Below are 19,943 nucleotides of genomic sequence, written 5' to 3' on the forward strand. Positions count from 1 at the left end.
TCACCTCACAGTCTAATTTACCATCTCACACCTGATTACCAGGCTCCCTGCTTTTACTCTTGTCTACCACAGCCTCACTTCATGCAGGAAGCTGTGTGATTTTAAAATACTATATTATGTTTGGGTTATGAACATTGGGGAGGATATGTGATATGGTGAGTGCTGGGAAGTGTGTAAGCCTGACGATTCACAGACCTGTACATCTGGGGCAAATAATACATTATATGTTAATAAAAATAATTAATAAAAAATATTATATTATGTTACTCCTGTTCTAAATCCTCAAGTAACTTCTCCACTCAGAGTAAAAGCCTAATGAAGGCCAAAGGCTCGTTACCAGTTGTTCTCAGAGAGTAAGTATGGTTCCCCGGGTAGTGCTATAGGGGATTTTATCTTCCTGTATTGTCCTGCCTGAGTATTTACATATTAAAAACATGTTATTCATACATGTTTAATTCACATATTAAGCAGGCTATATATACCTTTCCTTTAATTAGGGCAGTCAAGTTATATTTTGAAATTTTTAAGGAAGTTACATATCATTTCTGAATTACATTTCGGTAAAGCAGAATTACAGAACTGCTACTAGAAAATGAGGATGTTTGAATCTATCTGGTTGAGAATTAGCCTCCTCTTCTGAGATCTCAGAATGGTCGCCCCCTGTGAAACTTGCCCCCACAAACTTCCATCTTCACCAAGTCCTGTGCCAGTGCTCATCAACTCAGGCCTCACTGGCTCACTTGCTATTCCTAGAATTCACCAAAGGTCGATCCTGCCTCAGGGTCTCTGCATATACTATTTCCTTTTCCTGGAATGTTCTTTCCCTAGATAGCCACATGATTGTTTTCTCTCCTTTATCAGGTCTCAGTTTTTCTACTTTCCTCTTACCTTGCTTTATTTTTGTACATTATATTTATCATCATCCGCCACAGATGTACTTATCGTCTACATCCCTTACTAAAGATTGGATTTCAAATGTACGCATGTATCCTCGACCCCTAGAATCAACCCTACCATATCACCTTCTTCATTCTGTTGGCCTTTTGCTAATGTAACATACATCTGTCTATATAATAAAAAACACAATTCAAAGCAATATCAAATAATTTTTTTAAAAGGTGAGATATCATGAAGTTGATAGTGATGGTGGAGAAGCAGCAATGTCACTGACCAGTGAAGAACCTGGTAGACGCAGAACAACTAATGACCAAAGACTAGAAAACAAAAACAAAAAATAGTACTAGAGGCACACAGTGAGTATTCCAAAATTTTACCATTTGTAAACCATCCCTCACCCAAAGCAGGCAACTTAATTTTTCTACTTCTCAAAGATAGGGTTCCTCAGGTATGACTCCCTTGGACTTCCATCCTCTCTAGTTTCGGAACTGTCCATATTTTTACCTTATCTTCTCTTTCTCAGGACTTCAATCTCCTCCTCAAATTTTTATCTGCAAATCTTGACCACAATCCTGGTCTCTGGATCTATATTATCTAATTGCCCATTGAACTACATGATATGGATGTTCTACCACATCAAACACTTTGCTATGTCTCATTCCATGACTCCACCTTTCCTTGGTAACAAATAAGGCACTGAGTCTTACTGATTCTATCTCTGAAATATTTCTCCAGCAATCCTACTTCTACTGGCCTTCTCATCCTTGTCCCCATTATCCTCGTACAGACTTCATCATATCTTGTCTCATCCATTGTAATACCTCCTTATCTGAAAATACACTCCCACCTTTGCCTTATTAGATAAATCTCTGATTTTTAAAAATATCAAGCACTTTCACCCTAGCTGTGCTATTGGCGATATTACTGTCTTTGTTCCTTATGCATTTCCCTTTATTATCTGATAATACGTCATCTTCTTATTTTCTCTTTTATCTTCCCTTCTCTTGACTCAGGAAAACTGCTCTTCTACAATCATTTTACATAATTCCTTACAGCAACTATGATATTATATCACTTGTTGCACATGGTTTTTACTAACATTTTACATCCTCACTGCCCAGTAGAATGCAGCGTAATCAGTGCCTGTTCAATAAGTATTTGTTAAATTGAAAAAAGAAAGAGTCAAATCCATTGAGAAAGAGGATGAAGGCTGACTAAAGATCACTGAATTTGGGCAATTACGTCACATGAAACCTTTGCCAGAGCGATTCGGGTAGTGCGGTAGAGTATGGAAAAGCAGTCGTAAGAGACAGAACTATACCTAAGGATTTAGAAAAACAAGACAGTGATCATTTCTACTCTCTCAAGACATTTGGCAATAAAGAAAAGAAGAGATGGCGTGCCAGATTGAAGAATTTTTGAGGTAAAATTAAGTTTGTTTTTTCCCTCCTTAAGGAAAGACTAAGCCAAGATTTAGTCAATTATAAGCTACAGGATAAGAGAAAGTAGGGAGAAACCCAGGAAAAAAGCCAGCACAGTTGGAAGGTTATCCTCTGAGAAGAGGCGAGTCCTCTCTGAGATGAAACAGAGAGGACAAAGACAAGGATAGATGTTCGGAGTTGGTGGGAGATGTTAGAACTCACAACTGATGTTATTTTCTTTGTGTAGTTGGGGAAACAGGCCTCTTCACAAAACAAGTGTGGTAACTTCAAATTCATTTATATATTTAATAAATATTGACTGGGTGCCTACTGTGTGTCAGGCATTGTTCTAGGCCCACAGAAACAGATATCGCTCCCCGTCCTTGTGGAGCTTATATTCCTGTGGGGGAGACATACAATAAACAATATACTAAGTGAATTATATAGTTTGCTAGAAGAGGGTACACACTATGAAAAAAAGTGCTTAACGACCTTACTGTTGTCTCATATTTTCTCATATAATTCCTATAGCACTTCTATGAAATAAGCACTAGCAATATTAAGTCACTGACCCCAAGAAGCTAACAGAATAAATGAGAAAAGGAAAAAATTTCAAGTAACCACAAAGATGTTAAAGACACCCAATTAGCAATAAACCAAAAAATCACTGACAGACTCTCAGTCAGGGTTCTTCACTGCAAACAGGGGGAAAAACCCTTACAGACCAATTAAACAGCACTGAATCCTTTTGAGTATCTCATCTTTTCTCTTGGAATTGCCAAGAAGGGTAGAGACTCGGTTTGGGAAAATAGGGTGAGTATACAGATGGAATCCCAACTGAAAATCAAGCATGTCACAGAACCAGTCTGCTGGGGACAAGAGTTCACCATTCCGGAACATCATTACTAAACCACTGTGGCTGCCACTGGATGCTGTTGAGACTACTGCCCTAGTTGGGAAACTAGACGTTGGCCACCACTGCCACTCCACATATTCTCTTTTCTTGCTTCTTTGTGGGTTGGCTTTAGATTAGAATTTAGGTGCGTGCCTTTGTCTGCTCAGCCTAAGTTACTGTCCTGAGCCTTAGCTGAAAGGGAGCTGGGGGAATGAGAAGCTGGGCTTTTCACCACTGAAGGCTGGGGGCAGCAAGGGCTGTTCCTCACATTAAGACTCTTAGGAAGGGGATTCAGATGCGAGGCCATCTAAAATATGATCCGTATACAGTTAACCCCTGCACAACAAGGGTTTGAATTTGTAGGCAGATTTTTTTCAATAAATACGGTACAGTACTATAAATGTATTTTCTTTTATGGTTTTCTTAATAACATTTTCTTTTCTCTAGCTTCCTTTATTGTAAGAATACAGTATATAACACACATGACAATGTATGTTTTAATTGACTATTCATGTCATCAGTAAGGCTTCTGTCACCAGTAGACGATTTGTAGTTACGTTTTTGGGTAGTCAAAAGTGATACTCGGGGAGGGGGGTTGGAAGGGAGAGGGTTGCTGTCCCTAACCTCTCATTGTTCAAGGGCGAACTGTTTACTACCCTAGAATGCACACTAGAATCTTCACCGATTAGAGACAGTATCTGCTGAATGTTGAGTAGAAAAATTCTAGGATCGTAAAATTAAAATGTCATATACAAATGGCTTCAACTGCATAAAAACTAAATTAAATGCATTTCTCAATATTCAATTCTAGAGTAAACTGCTTAAACTAACAAGGCTTAGCCACATTCAGATCTCCCCAGTGGATTTCACAGAATATGTTTGCTAGAACCACTTTAAAATGTGGTTTATCAGATCTTTCCGATTAGGAGTATTTTGAATTTGAATTATTTTGAACAGAGTGCCATGAGATACCAAATTTTAAGGGCAAAGTATAATTTAAAAAGAATTACTCTTATATACACATCAGTGGCAACTAATAAAAAATATAAATAGATCCCAGTCTCTGGTTCCTGCTAAAATTGTAGAACAAATTGAACAACCCTTCGGAAAATGAAGAGTTTTTAATTAATTATACATTTAATTAGAAAAACTTGGACAATATCACAACCTTGTTTTAATACCCAAGAGGGGTTTAATAATAATTAAGCATGCAATTGAAATTACCACAGAATTACAGAGGAATTCCATTCAGTTTTAATTATCCATAAAAATTAAAGTGCAGTGAGCGAAGGGTACCCTATGGGTCAAATAAGTTTGAACGGGTTATCTTCTGTTGAATCAAAGTAATTTGAGGATAATGAGATAATATTTACTTTTGAGTCCTTTTCACATTTTTTACTCATGTACATGATAGATGGAAAAGCACTCTGTAAACTATAAAGCAGAAAACAAATATTAATCATTATGAGCTATTTATCAATTTATAGTCCCCCCCCCAAGAAAGTAAAATGAATAAACTTCCTAAGATGGACATTTACATGGATGAGATAAAGAATAGAAATTCACATAAAGATATCCTTTGGGTTTGGCCCTTAATAAATGCAGAGGAAAAAAGTGATCTAGTTGAAGTTCATAAGTATAAGAAAGATCACCCATAAAGAAATTAGAGGCCGAATTCTCATTTTACTCAAGTTGGCTATGTTAAAGCAGGGAATGCACTCGGGAAAAGTAACATTCATGGACTACAATGAGAGAAAGCCAGGCCTGCTTTTACTTTTTTAACTTTAAAGTCAATTAACAAGCAACTCTTGCAACCCAATAAGGTTCATTACATGATTTCCAAAGTGCCCAATCTGACAGTGTTGCATTAAAATACATTTTTAACAAGAAAATAACTGTTCTCATACACTGGAGAAAACAAAACTGTTTGATGGGAGTCCTAGCAGAAAAGAAGTGAGAACAGGACTAAGATAATACGTGAAAAGGTAAGAACTGAGAACTTTCCAGAAACACTGAAGATCCACACTCCAAACCCATCAATTCCCAATTAAAGAAACCCCACAGATTCTGAGCAGGACAAACAAAAAGAAATCCACATCTGGGTATCCCATAATGAACGTGAAGACTGAAAACCACAGCCCCCAAAGGAGGCAGAGGGTAAGGGTCTTAAAAGCAATCTGAAGAAAAAAGAAAAATATTTTAAATATGCTGAGAGAAAAAACTGCCCGCTAAGTAAACTAAACCTGGTGAAAAGATCCATCAAAAAAGAGGGTTAAATAAAAACATTTTAAAACAAACTGAGGGAGCATGTAGTTGATGGCTCAGTCAGCTGAGCGGCCAAGTCTAGATTTCAGCTCAGGTTGGGGTCATGGGATCCAGCTCATGTGGGGCTCTATGCTCAGTGGGGAGTCTGCTTGAGATTCTTTCACTCTACCCTCCGCCCACCCTGCCTCACTCAATCACTCTCTCTCTCAGATAAATAATAAATACTAAGAAAAAAAAAAAAAGACAAACTAAAACTACAAGCATTTGCCACCAGTTAGCCCTCACAAGAGGACATGAAGTGTGCACTGAAAGGAGAAAAAAGCAACCTCTTGCATACGAGATGCAAGAATCAGCTTGGCTTACGGTCATCTTCTGAAGTTTAAATATATGTGGAAAATACAGGACACTCACTAATAGCTAAAGCAGGGGTAGGGGAATGTTAATAAAACTGAAATATTCTAAGGCTTTTGCACTGTTCAGTAAGAGGCAAAGTACTGATTAATTCAGGTTTTAATGTCTACGGGTAACCACTCAAAGAGCAGAAACTGAGGGCATAATTTACAAATCAGCACTGGAAAAGGATGGAATGATTAAAAAAAAAATCAATGCAAAAGCATGGATGCCTAGTATACTAACTTCCTGGGAAGTCTTTCTTTCCTATTACCTGTATGTAAGACTATACTTAAAAAAAAAAAAAAAAAAAAAAAAAAAATTGCTATGGCCGCACCTCACAAGTTCTGGTGAGTATTATTTTCCTTATTGCTCTGTTCAAAGTATTTTCCATTATTATTATTTTTTTTTTATTTTGGCTCCTGGGTTATTGAGAAGTACAATTTTGTAATTTTCAAGTACGGGAATTTTACAGTTAACTGGTTAGCTTAGAAGCATCGTGCTCAGAGAATGCGGTAACATGATTTAAAATTTATTGAGGCTTGGGGCACCTGGGTGGCTCAGTCGGTTCTGCCTTCAGCTCAGGTCGTGATCGTGGGGTCCTGGTGATCAAGCCCTGAATGGGGCTTCCCTGCTCAGCAGAGACCCTGCTTCTCCCTCTGCCTCTGCTGCTCCCCCTGCTTGTGCTTGTACTTTCCTGTCAAATGAATAAATAAGATCTTTAAAAAAAAATTATTGAGACTTATTTTATGGTTTAGAGGGGTTGCCAAACTAGTTTATGGGGAAAATCTAGCCTACAGTCTGTTTTTGTACCAACAAGCTAAGTATGGCATTTATTTTAAAGGCTTGTTTAAAAAAGGAAGACAAATAGAAGGTATGACAAAGACTGTATGTGGCCAGCACAGCCTCAAATCTTTATTATTTGGCCTTTTACTGAAGTTCACCAGTGCCTGGCCTAGTGTATGGTCAGCTTTTAAAAAATGCTTTATTAGTGCTTGAGAAAAATATTCTGCTTTGAGTGCAAGTTCTTCATACCCTTTACATAGTTTGTTAATTTTGTTGTTCAAATTCACCATTTCATAATTTTTCTTTTTTGCTTGTTCTATCAATTATCGAAAGGTATAGTAAAATCTCTTCTATGATGGTAGATTTGTCGGTTTTTTGTTGTAGTTCTATCAATTTTTACTTGAATATTTTCAGGTTACATTATTAGATGCATATGAATTTAAAACTGCCATATATCTCTTTGTGAATTGAACCTGTATCATTATGAAGTCTACTTTATTGATCTTAATACAACCAATGGCACTTATTTTTTTTGTTGTTGTTCAGTATTTGCTGGATATATTCTTTTTCCACCTTCTTACTTTTGATCATTCTGGAAAACTTAGCAAGCATGGCAAGAAAAAAAAAATGAAAGAAATAGAGTCAAAGAAAGAAAAAAATATTGTCATACTTGCAGCAGATCTAACTATATAAGTAGTGAGACCAGTTAAATTAATAAATAGAAAAAATAATGCTATTTATTAATATATTAGCATAAAAATAAGACACACTTAGAAATACTGGCAGCAAAACTGCAAGATATTGATGGAGAAAATTAAACACTTCGGAAGAAATTAAAAATCTAAAGAAAACCTAAAGAAATGAATAGATATAATATTGTCTCTAAATTGATCTGTGGTTCACTATAATCAAACAAAATCCCACCTGGATGTTAGTAAAACTCCACAAGTCAATTCTAAACTGTATATAGAATTACAGGGGATAAGAATAGCCACAACATTCTTGACTAACAACAACAATAAGGGGTGAGGGGAAAAGTCCTACCAAAAGATCAAGCCATAGTATTAAAAATGTTCACACCATGAGGCACCTGGGTGGCTCAGTGGGTTAAGCCTCTGTCTTCGGCTCAGGTCATGACCTCGGGATCCTGGGATTGAGCCCCGCATTGGGCTCTCTGCTCCTCCTCTCTCTGGAGCCTGCTTCCTCCTCTCTCTCTCTCTGCCTGCCTCTCTGCCTACTTGTGATCTCTCTCTGTCAAATAAATAAATAAAATCTTAAAAAAAATAAAAATAAAAATGTTCACACCATAAACAAAAATTAATTCCATGTGGATTTATGACTTAAATGTAAAAAGCAAAACTTTGTGCTTTCAAAAAATGAAATGGGAGAATATTCTTATAACTTTGGGATAAGAAAAGCTCTCAAACAAGAAACAGGAACCACAATTCATAAAAGACTAATCTGCTAAGACTGGACAAGTAAACAACTGTTTATCATGACAGAATAGAGAGTGAGAAGACAAGCCACAAACTGGAAAAGATATCTGCAGCACATGTAACTGACACAGGATATTATCTAGACTATACAAAGATTTCCTATAAATAAGAAGGAAGACGACCCAATAGTCAACTTCAAAAAGGAAAAAAAGTCAAATCACCAATAACATATATGAAAAGATGTTCAATCTCATTAGTGTTCAGTTAAGCAGTGTTCACTGCTTAAGTTTATACTCTTATCAAAATGCTTGCTATTTGTCATAAATACAATTAGTCAAATACAGATGAACATATTTGCATGCTTCACATCGCCTCCCTTGGTCATTTTTCTATCCTTACACTTACTATGTGTAAGGTTTTAAGGTTTAATTTGTTTATTTGTTTTGCCTACAAGCATGCGTTGGTTCAAAACTAGTGATAACCGATGTCCCTGACTCTCTCATCATAGAACCTTCATCAGCTGGGGCAGGCGGACTCTGTACTCTGCTTCTAATGGACCTTTGGTACCTTATACAACCTCTCTTTCTGGATTATCTTACTTAAAAGTTCAGGTGTTTGAATTCATTCTTTCACCAAATATATCTCCCTCAATCTTGTGTACTAGGCATAGGAGACATGAAAATAGACACAACCATCTCTGGTCCCCAGGGTGTCCCAAGAGTTCAGGGTAAAGGAAAAGTGAACAAGTCACAGATATGCAGCAAGTACTACATCTGAGGTACCAAGGAGGGCTGCCTGGACAGACAGAGGAGGAAATATGTGCACTGAGATGGAAGGAGAGTAGGATTTTTTTTTGGCGGGGGTTGGGGTAAGCAGCATGAGGAACAAGGAAGGGATTTCCAGGCAGAGAGACCAGTGTGGCCAAAAATCTTGAGAGGAAAAAAAAGAAAATAGGGCTTTGGGGGTTTATTTTGTAGAGAGCTCAGTACGGGACAATGGCAGGCCTCAGGTTACACAAGAACTTAGGAATTAGTAGTAACACAGTGTCTTTGGGCAGGGAAGTGATATAACACTGGACTTTAGAAAGATTACTTTAGATGCATTGTGAAGGAAAGAATGGATTATAGAACGAGGAAACAAGAAAGGAAAAAGTACAAAGACCAGTTAGAAGGTTATTATAATAGTCTTGCAGAGAAATAAAAATCTGAAAGAAAATATTTGATAAATACCATTGTGTCACGATGACAGGACCCACTACCCAGAAGCAGGGGTTGAAAGAGAAAGGAAAAACAAGAATGACTCCTGGGAGAAGTAATGCAGACATGAAGTAAGGCTGTATCAGTGAAAATGGACAGGAAAAATTAATTTTAGAGAAATTAATGGAGCAGAAATGTCAGAACCAGCTGAACGACTAGCTCCAGGGGCTGAGGAAGAAGGAAAAGGAAGCCCCTTCTATTTTGGCTCGGACTAGTAAGTGGGTTGTGGGATCATTAACCAGAACGGGAAAAACAGGTGAGGCTGACCTTGAGAGGAAAAAAATAGTCTTAATTTTTCAGCACATTGGACTGGAGGTGCCTGAGAACCCTCCAGAGAGAGTTGTTTAGTAGTTCTGGAGCTAGGAGTTGGAAATAGCACAGATAGTGTGTCTGACAGTGTTATACATAAGTGCTGAATGTGCTTTGTAACAAATCTATCCACGAGATGGGTCCTAGTGTCATCCCCGCTTTACAAAACAGAAAAACCGTTGGCACAGAACACTTAGGTCACTCATCCAAAGGGCACCTGGGTGGCTTAGTTGGTTAAGTGTCTGCCTTTTGGCTCAGGTCATGATCTCATGGTTCTGGGATTGAACACCACGTCGGGCTCCCTACCTAGCGGGGAGCCAGCTTCTCCCTCTCCTCCCCACCTGTGCTCTCTGTCACTCTCTCTGTCTGTCTCTCTCTCTCAAATAAATAATTAAAATCTTAACAACAACAACAAAAAAGTAACTCATCCAAGGTGACCATTTGGGTGAGTGCTGGAGCAGTATTTGAATCCCGGCAGTCTTGCAAGACTCCAGAGCCTATGTGAACCATAGTGCTCACTTGTGAGGCATCAGAAGCACAGACTGAAGTTGAAGGCATGAGAGAATATGAGGAATGAAAGGGGGACAAAGGGCAGAGTCAAAGGAAACATACAAGGGAGCACAGAAGAGCAGGGTTTCGGAAAACGGAGGATGGCCCTAAGGAAGCCACGGGAGAGAAAGTTTCAAGAAACAAGACCTATTTAATAGTGTCACTTGATACAGACATTCAAGTCAGATGGCAGAACTTGACAAGTTCTCAACTAGTTTCCTAAGAGGCTAGGTTGCACTTGGTTGAGAAAATGAGATGAAGTGAGAGCTCCAAAAAGCTAAGCTGTGCAAAGAATGACAACTCGGGAGGCTGCTGGAGTGGGTGATACAAGTTTGGGGAGTTTGTTTTGTCATAAAGATAGGAGGATCCTAAGCATTCTTTCATACCATTCTATTAATAAAAAGTAAAATTCATAAAAACTTGCAGAAGACTTGCCTTGGGAACATCTTTTTTTTTTTTTTGGTCTGTTTTTTTTTTTTTAATTGAAGTATAATTCGCATACAATGTTCTATTAGTTTCAGGTATACAACATACTGATTTGACAATTCTATAGGAAACATCTTAAGTACAAAGTAATTTTTGCACACTGCCTCCCATCACCCGATCTTGAACTTCTGATCACCCCCATTAGGCTCTACTGGGCATACACTACCAATTGGGAGATGCTTTCCTCTGGTTCTAGACACACCAACCTTTCCTCAGATCTTCAAACCCACTAGGCTCTTTGTCATCTCCACGCTTGCTTGGAAACTCTTGCCTTGTCTTGCAGATGGCTGGTTTCTCGTCCTCCTTCAAAGCTACTCTTTCAGAAAAGACTTCCCTGACCAATCTATGGAAGTCATAATCCTATCTTCTTCTCTATCACAGAACTCTTATTTTTTCCTTCATACTATTTAATTCAATCTGTAACCACTTTATTTGCTCACATTTTATGGGCTGCCTCTTCCACTAGCATGTATGCAAAGATGTCTGGCTTGTGGACCTCTGTGTCTTCAGCCCCTAGGATAGTTCCTGGCAAATAACATGTCTTCAGTAAATATTTGTTAAATGATCCATACAACCAATGTCTCCCTCTATCACTTTCCTCAACTGGGATCAAGCACACTGTTTCTTAAACCTAAGGGCTTCTGTCACTCTTTGACATATACAATCACAAAGGTTAAACTAACTAACATTTACTGTACTTTCATTAGTTACTAGGCTCTGTACTATAACCTACGTTTGTATCATTTCACTTAAGTTTTACATAACCCTCTCGTATAAATATGTACTTCCAAAATTATCTCCATTGTACAGGCGATGAAACAGAGAAGGTTGTAAGTTCACATAAGTGGTAGAGCGGGGATCAGAATCGAGTTCTGACTTTAGAAACAGAACAAAGCCGGGCCATTACTCACTTCAAGTGAGGGTACATACTCTAGTTTGGGAAGTTCTAATTGAAACCTGCTCTACCCAGGCCACATCCTAATCACAATAAATTCAAATTTCACAACCGGACTCCCCTTCCCACTTGCTTGCTGGCGGGAGGCGAAAGCGGGGAGTAGTGGAGAGCTGTCCTGAACTTCCAAGTCCCGGCTTCTCCCGAGGAAGACGCAGGTAGGAAGAAGAGATCCGAGCGTTAGCAACTTAAGTCTCCTCACCGAGGAAGAGGTAACCCGGGGGCTAACGAGAGACTGCCGGATTTTGGAGTAGAAGCAGACAAGTCCCGCACTGCATCAGTGACCAAAGAGCTTACCTTAACTGCCACCTCCGGAGCGGAGTCCACCGCCACTGCCAGAGAGGGTTTGGTCGAAGCTGATTTCGTCAAGTGCATGAGGGAGTCGGCAGCTGGCAGGGAACACCGACCTCCCTCACTGTCCGAGTCCGATTCGGACCCTGAACCCGAACCGTAGGACGCAGCCAGAGCTGCAATCGCAGCCGACATGACGGCACCAGATCCTCTGCGGAGACCAGGCCCGGGCGGAAGGAGCGGCTTCCAGGTCCTGACAGATGACCATAACACACAGTATTTACTTCCTTGGTAAGAATTCACTTACGAAATTTTAAACTGTACACTAATTAGCACTTGAATACGTATAAGAGAACCGAGAATATGAAAGCATTGATCTAGGGAAATAGAATTATAATACCTTTAAACTTTCAGGACCTTTGTGGCCTGATTAAAGACTACGAGTTCCGAAATACCTCGAGGCCGCAAAGTCCCACACTCCCGGCGTGCAGCGCGGCGGGAAGTTGGAGAGGTACAATGGGAAATGTAGTTTGGGGCGAGGGGCGGGGCGAAGTGGGCAGGCCTCTCTTTGACCCCTCCCCTGAATGGATGGTTCATTCAATTGGCTATCATCTTCCCTCACTCCCCGGCCAAGCACTGTTCTCTCCGTCCCCTTCCCCCAAATTGAGGATTGGGCAATACCAAACAGCCTCAGGAAATGGGGGGGGAAAGCCGTATTCATTCCTTCTGTTGGGTGGGTGGGCGGAGGCTGAGTTTTCCACCACGGCTGCACCTGGGCACTGGGAGCTGAAGAGGAAAGCGAGAATCTTAAGCTGGAAGACCCTGAGTTGTGGAGGGTAGCTCCTGTTGGGAAGGATGGGAGATTAGGTGGCGAGGGTCAGCGGTCCCCCCTCCTTCAGGCGCCGATCCCGGCGCCCGGTTGTGGAGCGTCGCGCGCGGGGAGGGGGCGGGCGGGGGGCGGCGGCGGCGGCGGCTCTCGGTGTTGTTCGCTCGCGCGTCGAGCACACGGTGGGTCCGGCGACCGGCGGGCGCCGCAGGCGGCGTTCCCAGTAGTCCGGTGCCTCGGCCGCTGCCCACAGACGATTCCACGCCGGAGCCTGTCGCTCCTGGAGGCTCTAGGTGGAGTCCCGGGAGCTGAGGGGGACCGGCGGCCGCCACCGAAGCATGAAGACGGGGTAAGGCAAGACCCCCATGATTTCACGGTGAGCGCCAATCTCTCAGGAATTGGTATTTGGTGGGGAGAGGGTGCTGGGAGAGGAACTCTTTCTCACCGGCCAGAACGGAGAGAGGTGTGTGTGGCGCTCTTGCCCGGCAAAGGTGACGGGGATGGGCGCGTCTCCCCCGCGACGGCCCCCACCCCCATTCGCGGGTTTCCGGAGCTTCGGCCGCCCACCAGCCAGCCGGGCTGGGCTGCCGAGGGAGACGGCAGCCGGCCGGCGCGCCTGGGTCTCGGTTGCAGGGACCGCCCGAGGCTGCTCTAGGTGGGGAGACTGCGGGGCTCACCTGGGGTGCCACCGCCTGAGCGCCCCTGCCCTGGCCGGGCACCCCCTTGCCTGCTCGCTCTGGGGGCGGCTGCAGCACCGGGTGGTAGAGAATCCCCCGCTTGCGCTACGTGCGGGAGGCTCCGTAAAGCCGGCTAGTGCGTTTGCGTGTTTGCGCCGCGCGTCTTTATATTACAGACATGAAGGTAAAGCGAGTGCGGGGATCCCTTTCTTCCCCTGAAGAGGGGGCGAGGCGGGGAGGTCGCCTCCGATGCGTGGTAATGGGGGAGTGCCTCGATCAGAGTTAGGGAGCCGCTTACTCAGCTCCGATGTCGGCAGGACTCGCCCATTGTGCCACCCAGATAATTATTCAACTATGCAGCATCCATTGCACCTTTCCCATTTTTCTTTTCCCCTTGCTACAGCATGCCCCCTAGCTTCGGTACTCTGACGCCTTCTCTTGCATGCGCTTGGGTGCTGAACTGGAATAATGATGAAAAGAAAGCACCTCTGACCTGAACATTCACAACCTGTCTTACAGCCGATTAATTAACTAATCTCTAGCTAGACTAGATACTTTAATATGACTCAGTCTAATTTTGACCCTTTCTGTATAAGGTGCTCTTTGGATTAAAATTTTATTTTTTTCTTTGGTGTTAAGATTCACGTATTAAGTCTTATTTCTTGTGCGGTAATTGGTTTATTGGTTATTCAACCCATCTAATGTTCTTAAATGTAATATGTGTGATAGGTAACTTTCATCTAATTGTTGATAGTGCTATCTCGTAATTAGAAATGCAGTCTATCTTTGAACTCTCGTGCGCAGCTTTTCCCATATGTTCTAAGTTTCTGTTAGCAAAGTATTTTTATTTATGGCGAATATTTGAATAAAGTACTGGATAGAAAATTTCTCAAGTTTTGGATAAAAAAAGTTTTGTATTTTGTTATTTTTCGGTAATATTTTATTGCTATTCATAGCTTTCAGTTGAATGAAAGGAAGCATTTAATATTTAAGGTGGGGTTTCAACTGCCATAATGAGCATTCGCTAATTTCTCTAAATTTTATTTTTCATTCAGTTATTTGCAATACCATGTATTTAATTACTTGTTGTGGAATTTTTTTCCTATTTTTTTTCTAACTTCTCTCTCCAAGGATGGGCAGGCTCCAGTTTTGCACGAACTACCTGAAAGATGGAATATTTTTTTGAAAACGGAAGAAACAACTGTTGGTTACTTGATTTTTGTGTTAAAAACTGTTTACCTCTCCTTACCTAAAAATAAAAGATTCACTGCCAAAAATAAGTGTTTCCTTTTTGGTTTTTTTTGTGAACCTCCCCTTTGGCTTTTCTCCTTTAAGCTTGTTGCCATACCCTCTTGATAAAACAGAATTGCACATAGGCATTGCAGAGGCAGTTGTTTTAAGGTACAGTAATTGTTTTACGGCGTTTGGAAGTGGCGCACTTATAACTTGATGGTGTAGAATCAGTGCTTGGTTAGGAAATGACCTTGCAATTTACAAAATGGACACCTCTGTGCCTTGGTTTCCTTATATGTAAATGGAGACAATACCCATTTAGGTCATTGAGTAGTATGCATAAATTCAATAAAGATGTTTTCAAAATGCTTTTAAATTTTTAGATATTTTAACTGATGGATGATGAAAATATTTCAGGGTAAAATACAAGATAAAAACGTCATTAGGATATCACCTGGCATGTTAGAATGGCTGATTTATATTGAATTTTGCCTTGGAGATATAGGGCTATAAATTGAAAAATGTTTCTCATCCATAAAGAGTTTTTAATAATTGCAAATTTAATGGGTATTGTAGTTAATACCTATATGTAGATATAACTGTGGATATAGTTCATATTCATGAAAAAAGTTATATGACTTGATAATAAACAAGTAGAATCTTGAATTAAGTTTGTAAAAATAAAATTTTTTTCCCAAAAAACATTAAGGCCTTTTACATTGAAAAATTTGCAGATGACATGATCCAAAATACATAGTTGGGATCATTTGTAAGGTGTGGTATGGAGTTTTGTTCAGGTTTATAAATAATTCCATATTCAGATGCAGTGTATTAATGTTGTATAATACTATATTACACCTTTTTTTTTTTTTCATTTTCAGAGTAGTTTAAGGTATCCATTTCCAAGTGTTTGGTTTTCATTATCACAGAGATAGTAATAGTAACTTTTGATCTCCTTATTGGAATATTATTAACTCAGTTAATTTTCATAGCAAAAGTTACTGTTAAAATATATTATTAGAACTTTTACCAAAGCTGTATTTTTGGTTACTTTGTGGGGAAGCTTCATATAGATGATGAGTTTATTCAAACGTCTTTAAAATTACTATTGTGTAGTTTCTTTTTTTGAGAATGAATTTGATTACATTTTTAATGTTTTCTCAAATGACCAACTTAAAATTCAGCTGTCATTTTCACTTGGGTAAATACAGTTAATTAAAGGTTTTTCTAAGCTTCTTGAGGACAGAAACTATCCTGAATCTTATTGTCAAAAATCTAAAATGGCTAGCATAGTGTTTAGCAAATAGTAGGGCCTCATTTTTGTTGTTATGAGACAAATAGAATGAGTGAAGAATATCCATTGATTTAGTGGATTGAATAGAAATTTTTAAAAATTTATCCATAAATTTTAAATCATGAAATACAGCTTTGCTTTATTTCAGGAGAAAAGAGAGAAATGCTTTGGAGGTTCTTGGAACTTTTTTTACCTGCTCAGTTAGAATTCCTTTACTTATATTTTTTGGAAGAGTACTAAATATCTGTATACAATAATGTGAGGGATTGTCAACCTTTCATTCATAAAATGATTAATTTTCTTACCTCTTCTAGGTCACTTCATGAAAATATGCATTAAAGGTTTTTTGTTGTTTTTCCTAAATTAGATAAGTATAGAAATGTTTTGGTTCTTTTTTGCTTACTTCAGTTTTCCAGTGAAATATTATTAAAAAGATGTATGTTAATTATATCCTGTGTCAAATGTGCCTGAATACCAAGTTTTAAAAATAAATGACCTTGAGGTAAAGCTTTTTATGAAGTGAAGAATCTTGAATTTTTAATTTATCACATTCAGTTTATAATTTTGAGTCTTTGTGTATTGGCATGAGATCTTTATTTTAAAATTTGTAAGATGGTTTGGAATTGGGAACTTCCTCAAAAACAATATTCTTGGTGGTTAGATTCGCAGGCAGCCTACCAAATTTAACCCATAATGTACCTAAATTATAAGATTTATAATACAAGAGAATTCTATTACTAATAATTAGGATAAATATTAAATTGAAAATAACTACAGTTGTGTACAACACTTTTTCTTTCAGAAAATCCATTCAGAATTTTCTTTGAAATTCTAAGAATACATTTCTATTGTGTTAGGCATGACAACATTATTAGGAACTTGTTCTCTAATACCCAATGGATGTGAAGAGGAGGATCTTCCTCAGTTCAGTGAGCCTTACATTATATGGGGCAAGAGGTGAGAGAATGAGAGAAATTGGAAGGAACTAAGGTCTTCTGTGTGATGTTTGATAAGTCATTTTACTTTTCAGGGTCTTTGGTTTTCTGGATTGTTAAATGAAAAAGTTGAAGTAGATAATCTCTGAGGTTCCTTTCAGTTACAGATAAAATTCAGAGGCATTTCAGTGCTCAGTGTAACCACTTGTTTATGAGAGCTGATTTTTCCTTTCTAATATTACTGCCTCTGTACTTCCTCCTCTCAGGGAATTTCTTCTCTCTGGATCTACCCCTGAAAAGATTATAGTCTTAATCTTTCTCACATGCCTATTCTTGGAAGCCAGACTTTTTAGGGTTTTTAAAGGAATTTTTTGTAATGTTGTTTTGTCTGCTTTTATTTTTATTCTTTTTTATTTTTTAACTCCTGGTTCCACCAAGAAACAAAGATGATTTGCTTTGTTTTATTCTTTAGAGTTTTTTACCGACAGCTGTTAGATAAAGTCAAGGTAGATTTTATTTATTTATATTTTGGAAGAAGATCATATCCAGTGAATCTTCAGAGAAATTTTTTTTTATAAGGAAAAATATTGGAACTAGGGTTTTGGAATGGGTTTATGAAGGTAAAGTATTGGAATATGGCCAGAGAATAGGGTTGTCACATACTGTGTGGGGTATCCCGCATTTTTATTTGTTAAATCTGACAGTCTTGCATTGGGTGCTGTGGAAGTTTGGGCATGGCCTGGGGGATGAGTATGGTGGGGTTGGAGGCAGAGTGAGAAAGTGTGTTTATGGATCCATTAAGAATAGAGACAGTTTTTTTGTCTTAGTTGGTGGTTTTGTTTTGCTTCATTTTTGTGTTTCTAGAACTCGTTCTGTAAGTTAAATAGATATTTGAGTGGGTACTTAAATTACTACAGAATAGCAGGTAAGTAATTCCCTTAGGTGGAAAGATCAGGATGCTGTGAGAAAAGGGATTATGAAACATAGCTATGTTGGTCATACACATTGGAGTATTTTGTAGATTTTTAATTAACTTCTTATTTGGAGGTTAATAATATTACAAAAAATAATAGGTAACATGTTTTCCTAAGTAGATAAAAAATAACATTGCATGCTTGCTATATATACAAGTCACTGTATAGCTACCATTGTATTTGTTATTTTATTTCATTGGTATCATAATCCTATTAGAATTTAATGGAAGAAGAGGGTTAACTGAAATAAACATGTTGTTTATTGGCTCAACCAGAAGCACAGGTTGTCTGGAAACCACTTTCTCTTTCCTTTCCTCAGTAAGTTAATGTGGAGCAACCATGTTCATAACTTGATAACAGTAATTCTGCCTGCCTGCTACCCTTCCTCTCATCTGTAATTGGTCAGTCTAGTGGTGGTTACCACTTGTCCTAGGCTAAACCAATTATTCATTCAGCACATAATTATTGAAGGCCAGCTGGGTGCTAGAAGTATACAATGGAGAACAAAATAGAGGTCTCAGTTCTCTTGGAGTTAACAGTATAGTAAGAGAGACAGATACTGAACAAATACATGAGTCTGTAATTAGAAATTGTGGTGAATGCTATAAAGGAAAAGAACAGGGAACCAAATTTACCTTGGGAGTCAGGGAGGGTGCTTTGAGGAAAAATTAGTGGAAGTTAGCTATGTGAAAAAGGAAGAGAATGCAAACGATACATATTCAACAGTTTTGAAGTGGGAAAGAGCTTGTTAGATTCCACTAAGAGCTAAGAAAAGGCCAAAGTAGATAAAACTCAACTATATCGTGAGCAAGAGGGATTGTGGCATAATGTAATAAGGTTGTTAAAGGTAAACGGGGTCAACCATGTAAGGCCCACATAAGTCTTATTTCAATTAGGGTTGTGGATTTTATTGTAAGTGTATTGGGGAAAGCCAGGAAGGGTTTTTCATCAGGTTAACAACTGGACCAGATCCATCTTTTCAAAAGATCACTCTGGGAGATGAGTCACAATTCTGCCCATTTCTGTAGTTTATAGGTACAGTTCTATACACCTGCACTAAGCCAGGAGGACACTCAGAGCTTTTCCTGAATTCTAAGTGCCCAGAGGGTTTTGCTCTAGTGACCGAAACTGGAAGATACAAAACCCAGAAACTGTTAGTGGTGGTGTTTCTTGTCATGTGAACTAGATAAATGGGCATCTGGAAGAAAGAACAAGAGCAGATACAGTCCTAGCTGTAGTCACCTGTCCATGGTCCTGAGATTGGGTTCCACGAGACACCCAAGTGTAATACCACCACTACTACTATATTTTTGTAATAAGTTGTCTTTTTTTTCCCCATAAACTAGTTGGAATTATATTTCTGGTACTTAGCAGCCAACTAGCCAAGTCCTATCATAGATTAATTTGTATTCATAAAAATGATAAAGGTGAAATTGAACACAGATTTTTAAAATCCCCTTTTTTTTCCTAACTACCCTGTACTGGTAAAGTACCACTTCTTAAACTAATGGTTCTAATGGAATTCTAAGAAGGTGGAGGTTGGGTGTGGTTAACACCTATTGGGTGATGATGGCAGCAGTGCTTTATTTTGGGTATGTTTGACAATGGTAGAGCTTTCTGCCGTTCTTTCCTCTTGAGTAACCATTACTCAGGTCTACTCTAATTAAAGTAAATGTTTCTATACTGACTAACTCACTTGAAAAGAAAAAAGAAAAGCTTGCATGTCAGGGCATAGATTAACTTAATTGATTTCTCTACCAAAAATACGAACTTTGTCATTTTTTCACATTATGCTACAAAAGTAAGTCTTTGTTTTCCACTTTTTAATAAGACTCTATTGTCTCACATATGTCATATTTTTGGAGGGGCAGTGATAAATTTTGTAACATACATGTGCTAGAAATGATGTTAGAAAATTGTGGAACGGTTAAGGAAAAAAGGAACAGGAGAAGCATTTTATATTTTAGTTGAGGATGAAGACTAGTACTTTATTCTAAAAACCAAAATAAAAGCTTTGTGTGATACATCATAATGTCTGGCTAGAAATTTATCAATTTTGTTGATATTTAAA

The 19,943-nt window shown here is 38.9% G+C and overlaps 2 protein-coding genes across 2 annotated transcripts in view; one reads left to right on the forward strand and one right to left on the reverse strand.

Annotated features, from left to right (window-relative positions):
• Positions 1-12,398, reverse strand: part of LOC111158315 (cell division cycle 40) — a 52,912-nt gene extending 40,514 nt beyond the window's left edge. The window contains exon 1 of the mRNA XM_022520285.1: positions 11,940-12,398. Coding sequence (XP_022375993.1) covers positions 11,940-12,128 — 189 coding nt within the window. The 5' untranslated portion in view covers positions 12,129-12,398. The remainder of the gene's footprint in view (positions 1-11,939) is intronic.
• A 561-nt stretch (positions 12,399-12,959) lies between these two features.
• LOC111158284 (WAS protein family member 1) overlaps positions 12,960-19,943 on the forward strand; it is a 60,424-nt gene continuing 53,440 nt past the window's right edge. The window contains exon 1 of the mRNA XM_022520218.1: positions 12,960-13,135. The gene's annotated coding sequence lies outside the window, so the exon portion shown is untranslated. The remainder of the gene's footprint in view (positions 13,136-19,943) is intronic.

This window comes from Enhydra lutris, unplaced genomic scaffold (assembly GCF_002288905.1).
Source record: "Enhydra lutris kenyoni isolate GAN:26980312 unplaced genomic scaffold, ASM228890v2 scaffoldscaffold58, whole genome shotgun sequence".
NCBI classification, from domain to species: Eukaryota; Metazoa; Chordata; class Mammalia; order Carnivora; family Mustelidae; genus Enhydra; species Enhydra lutris.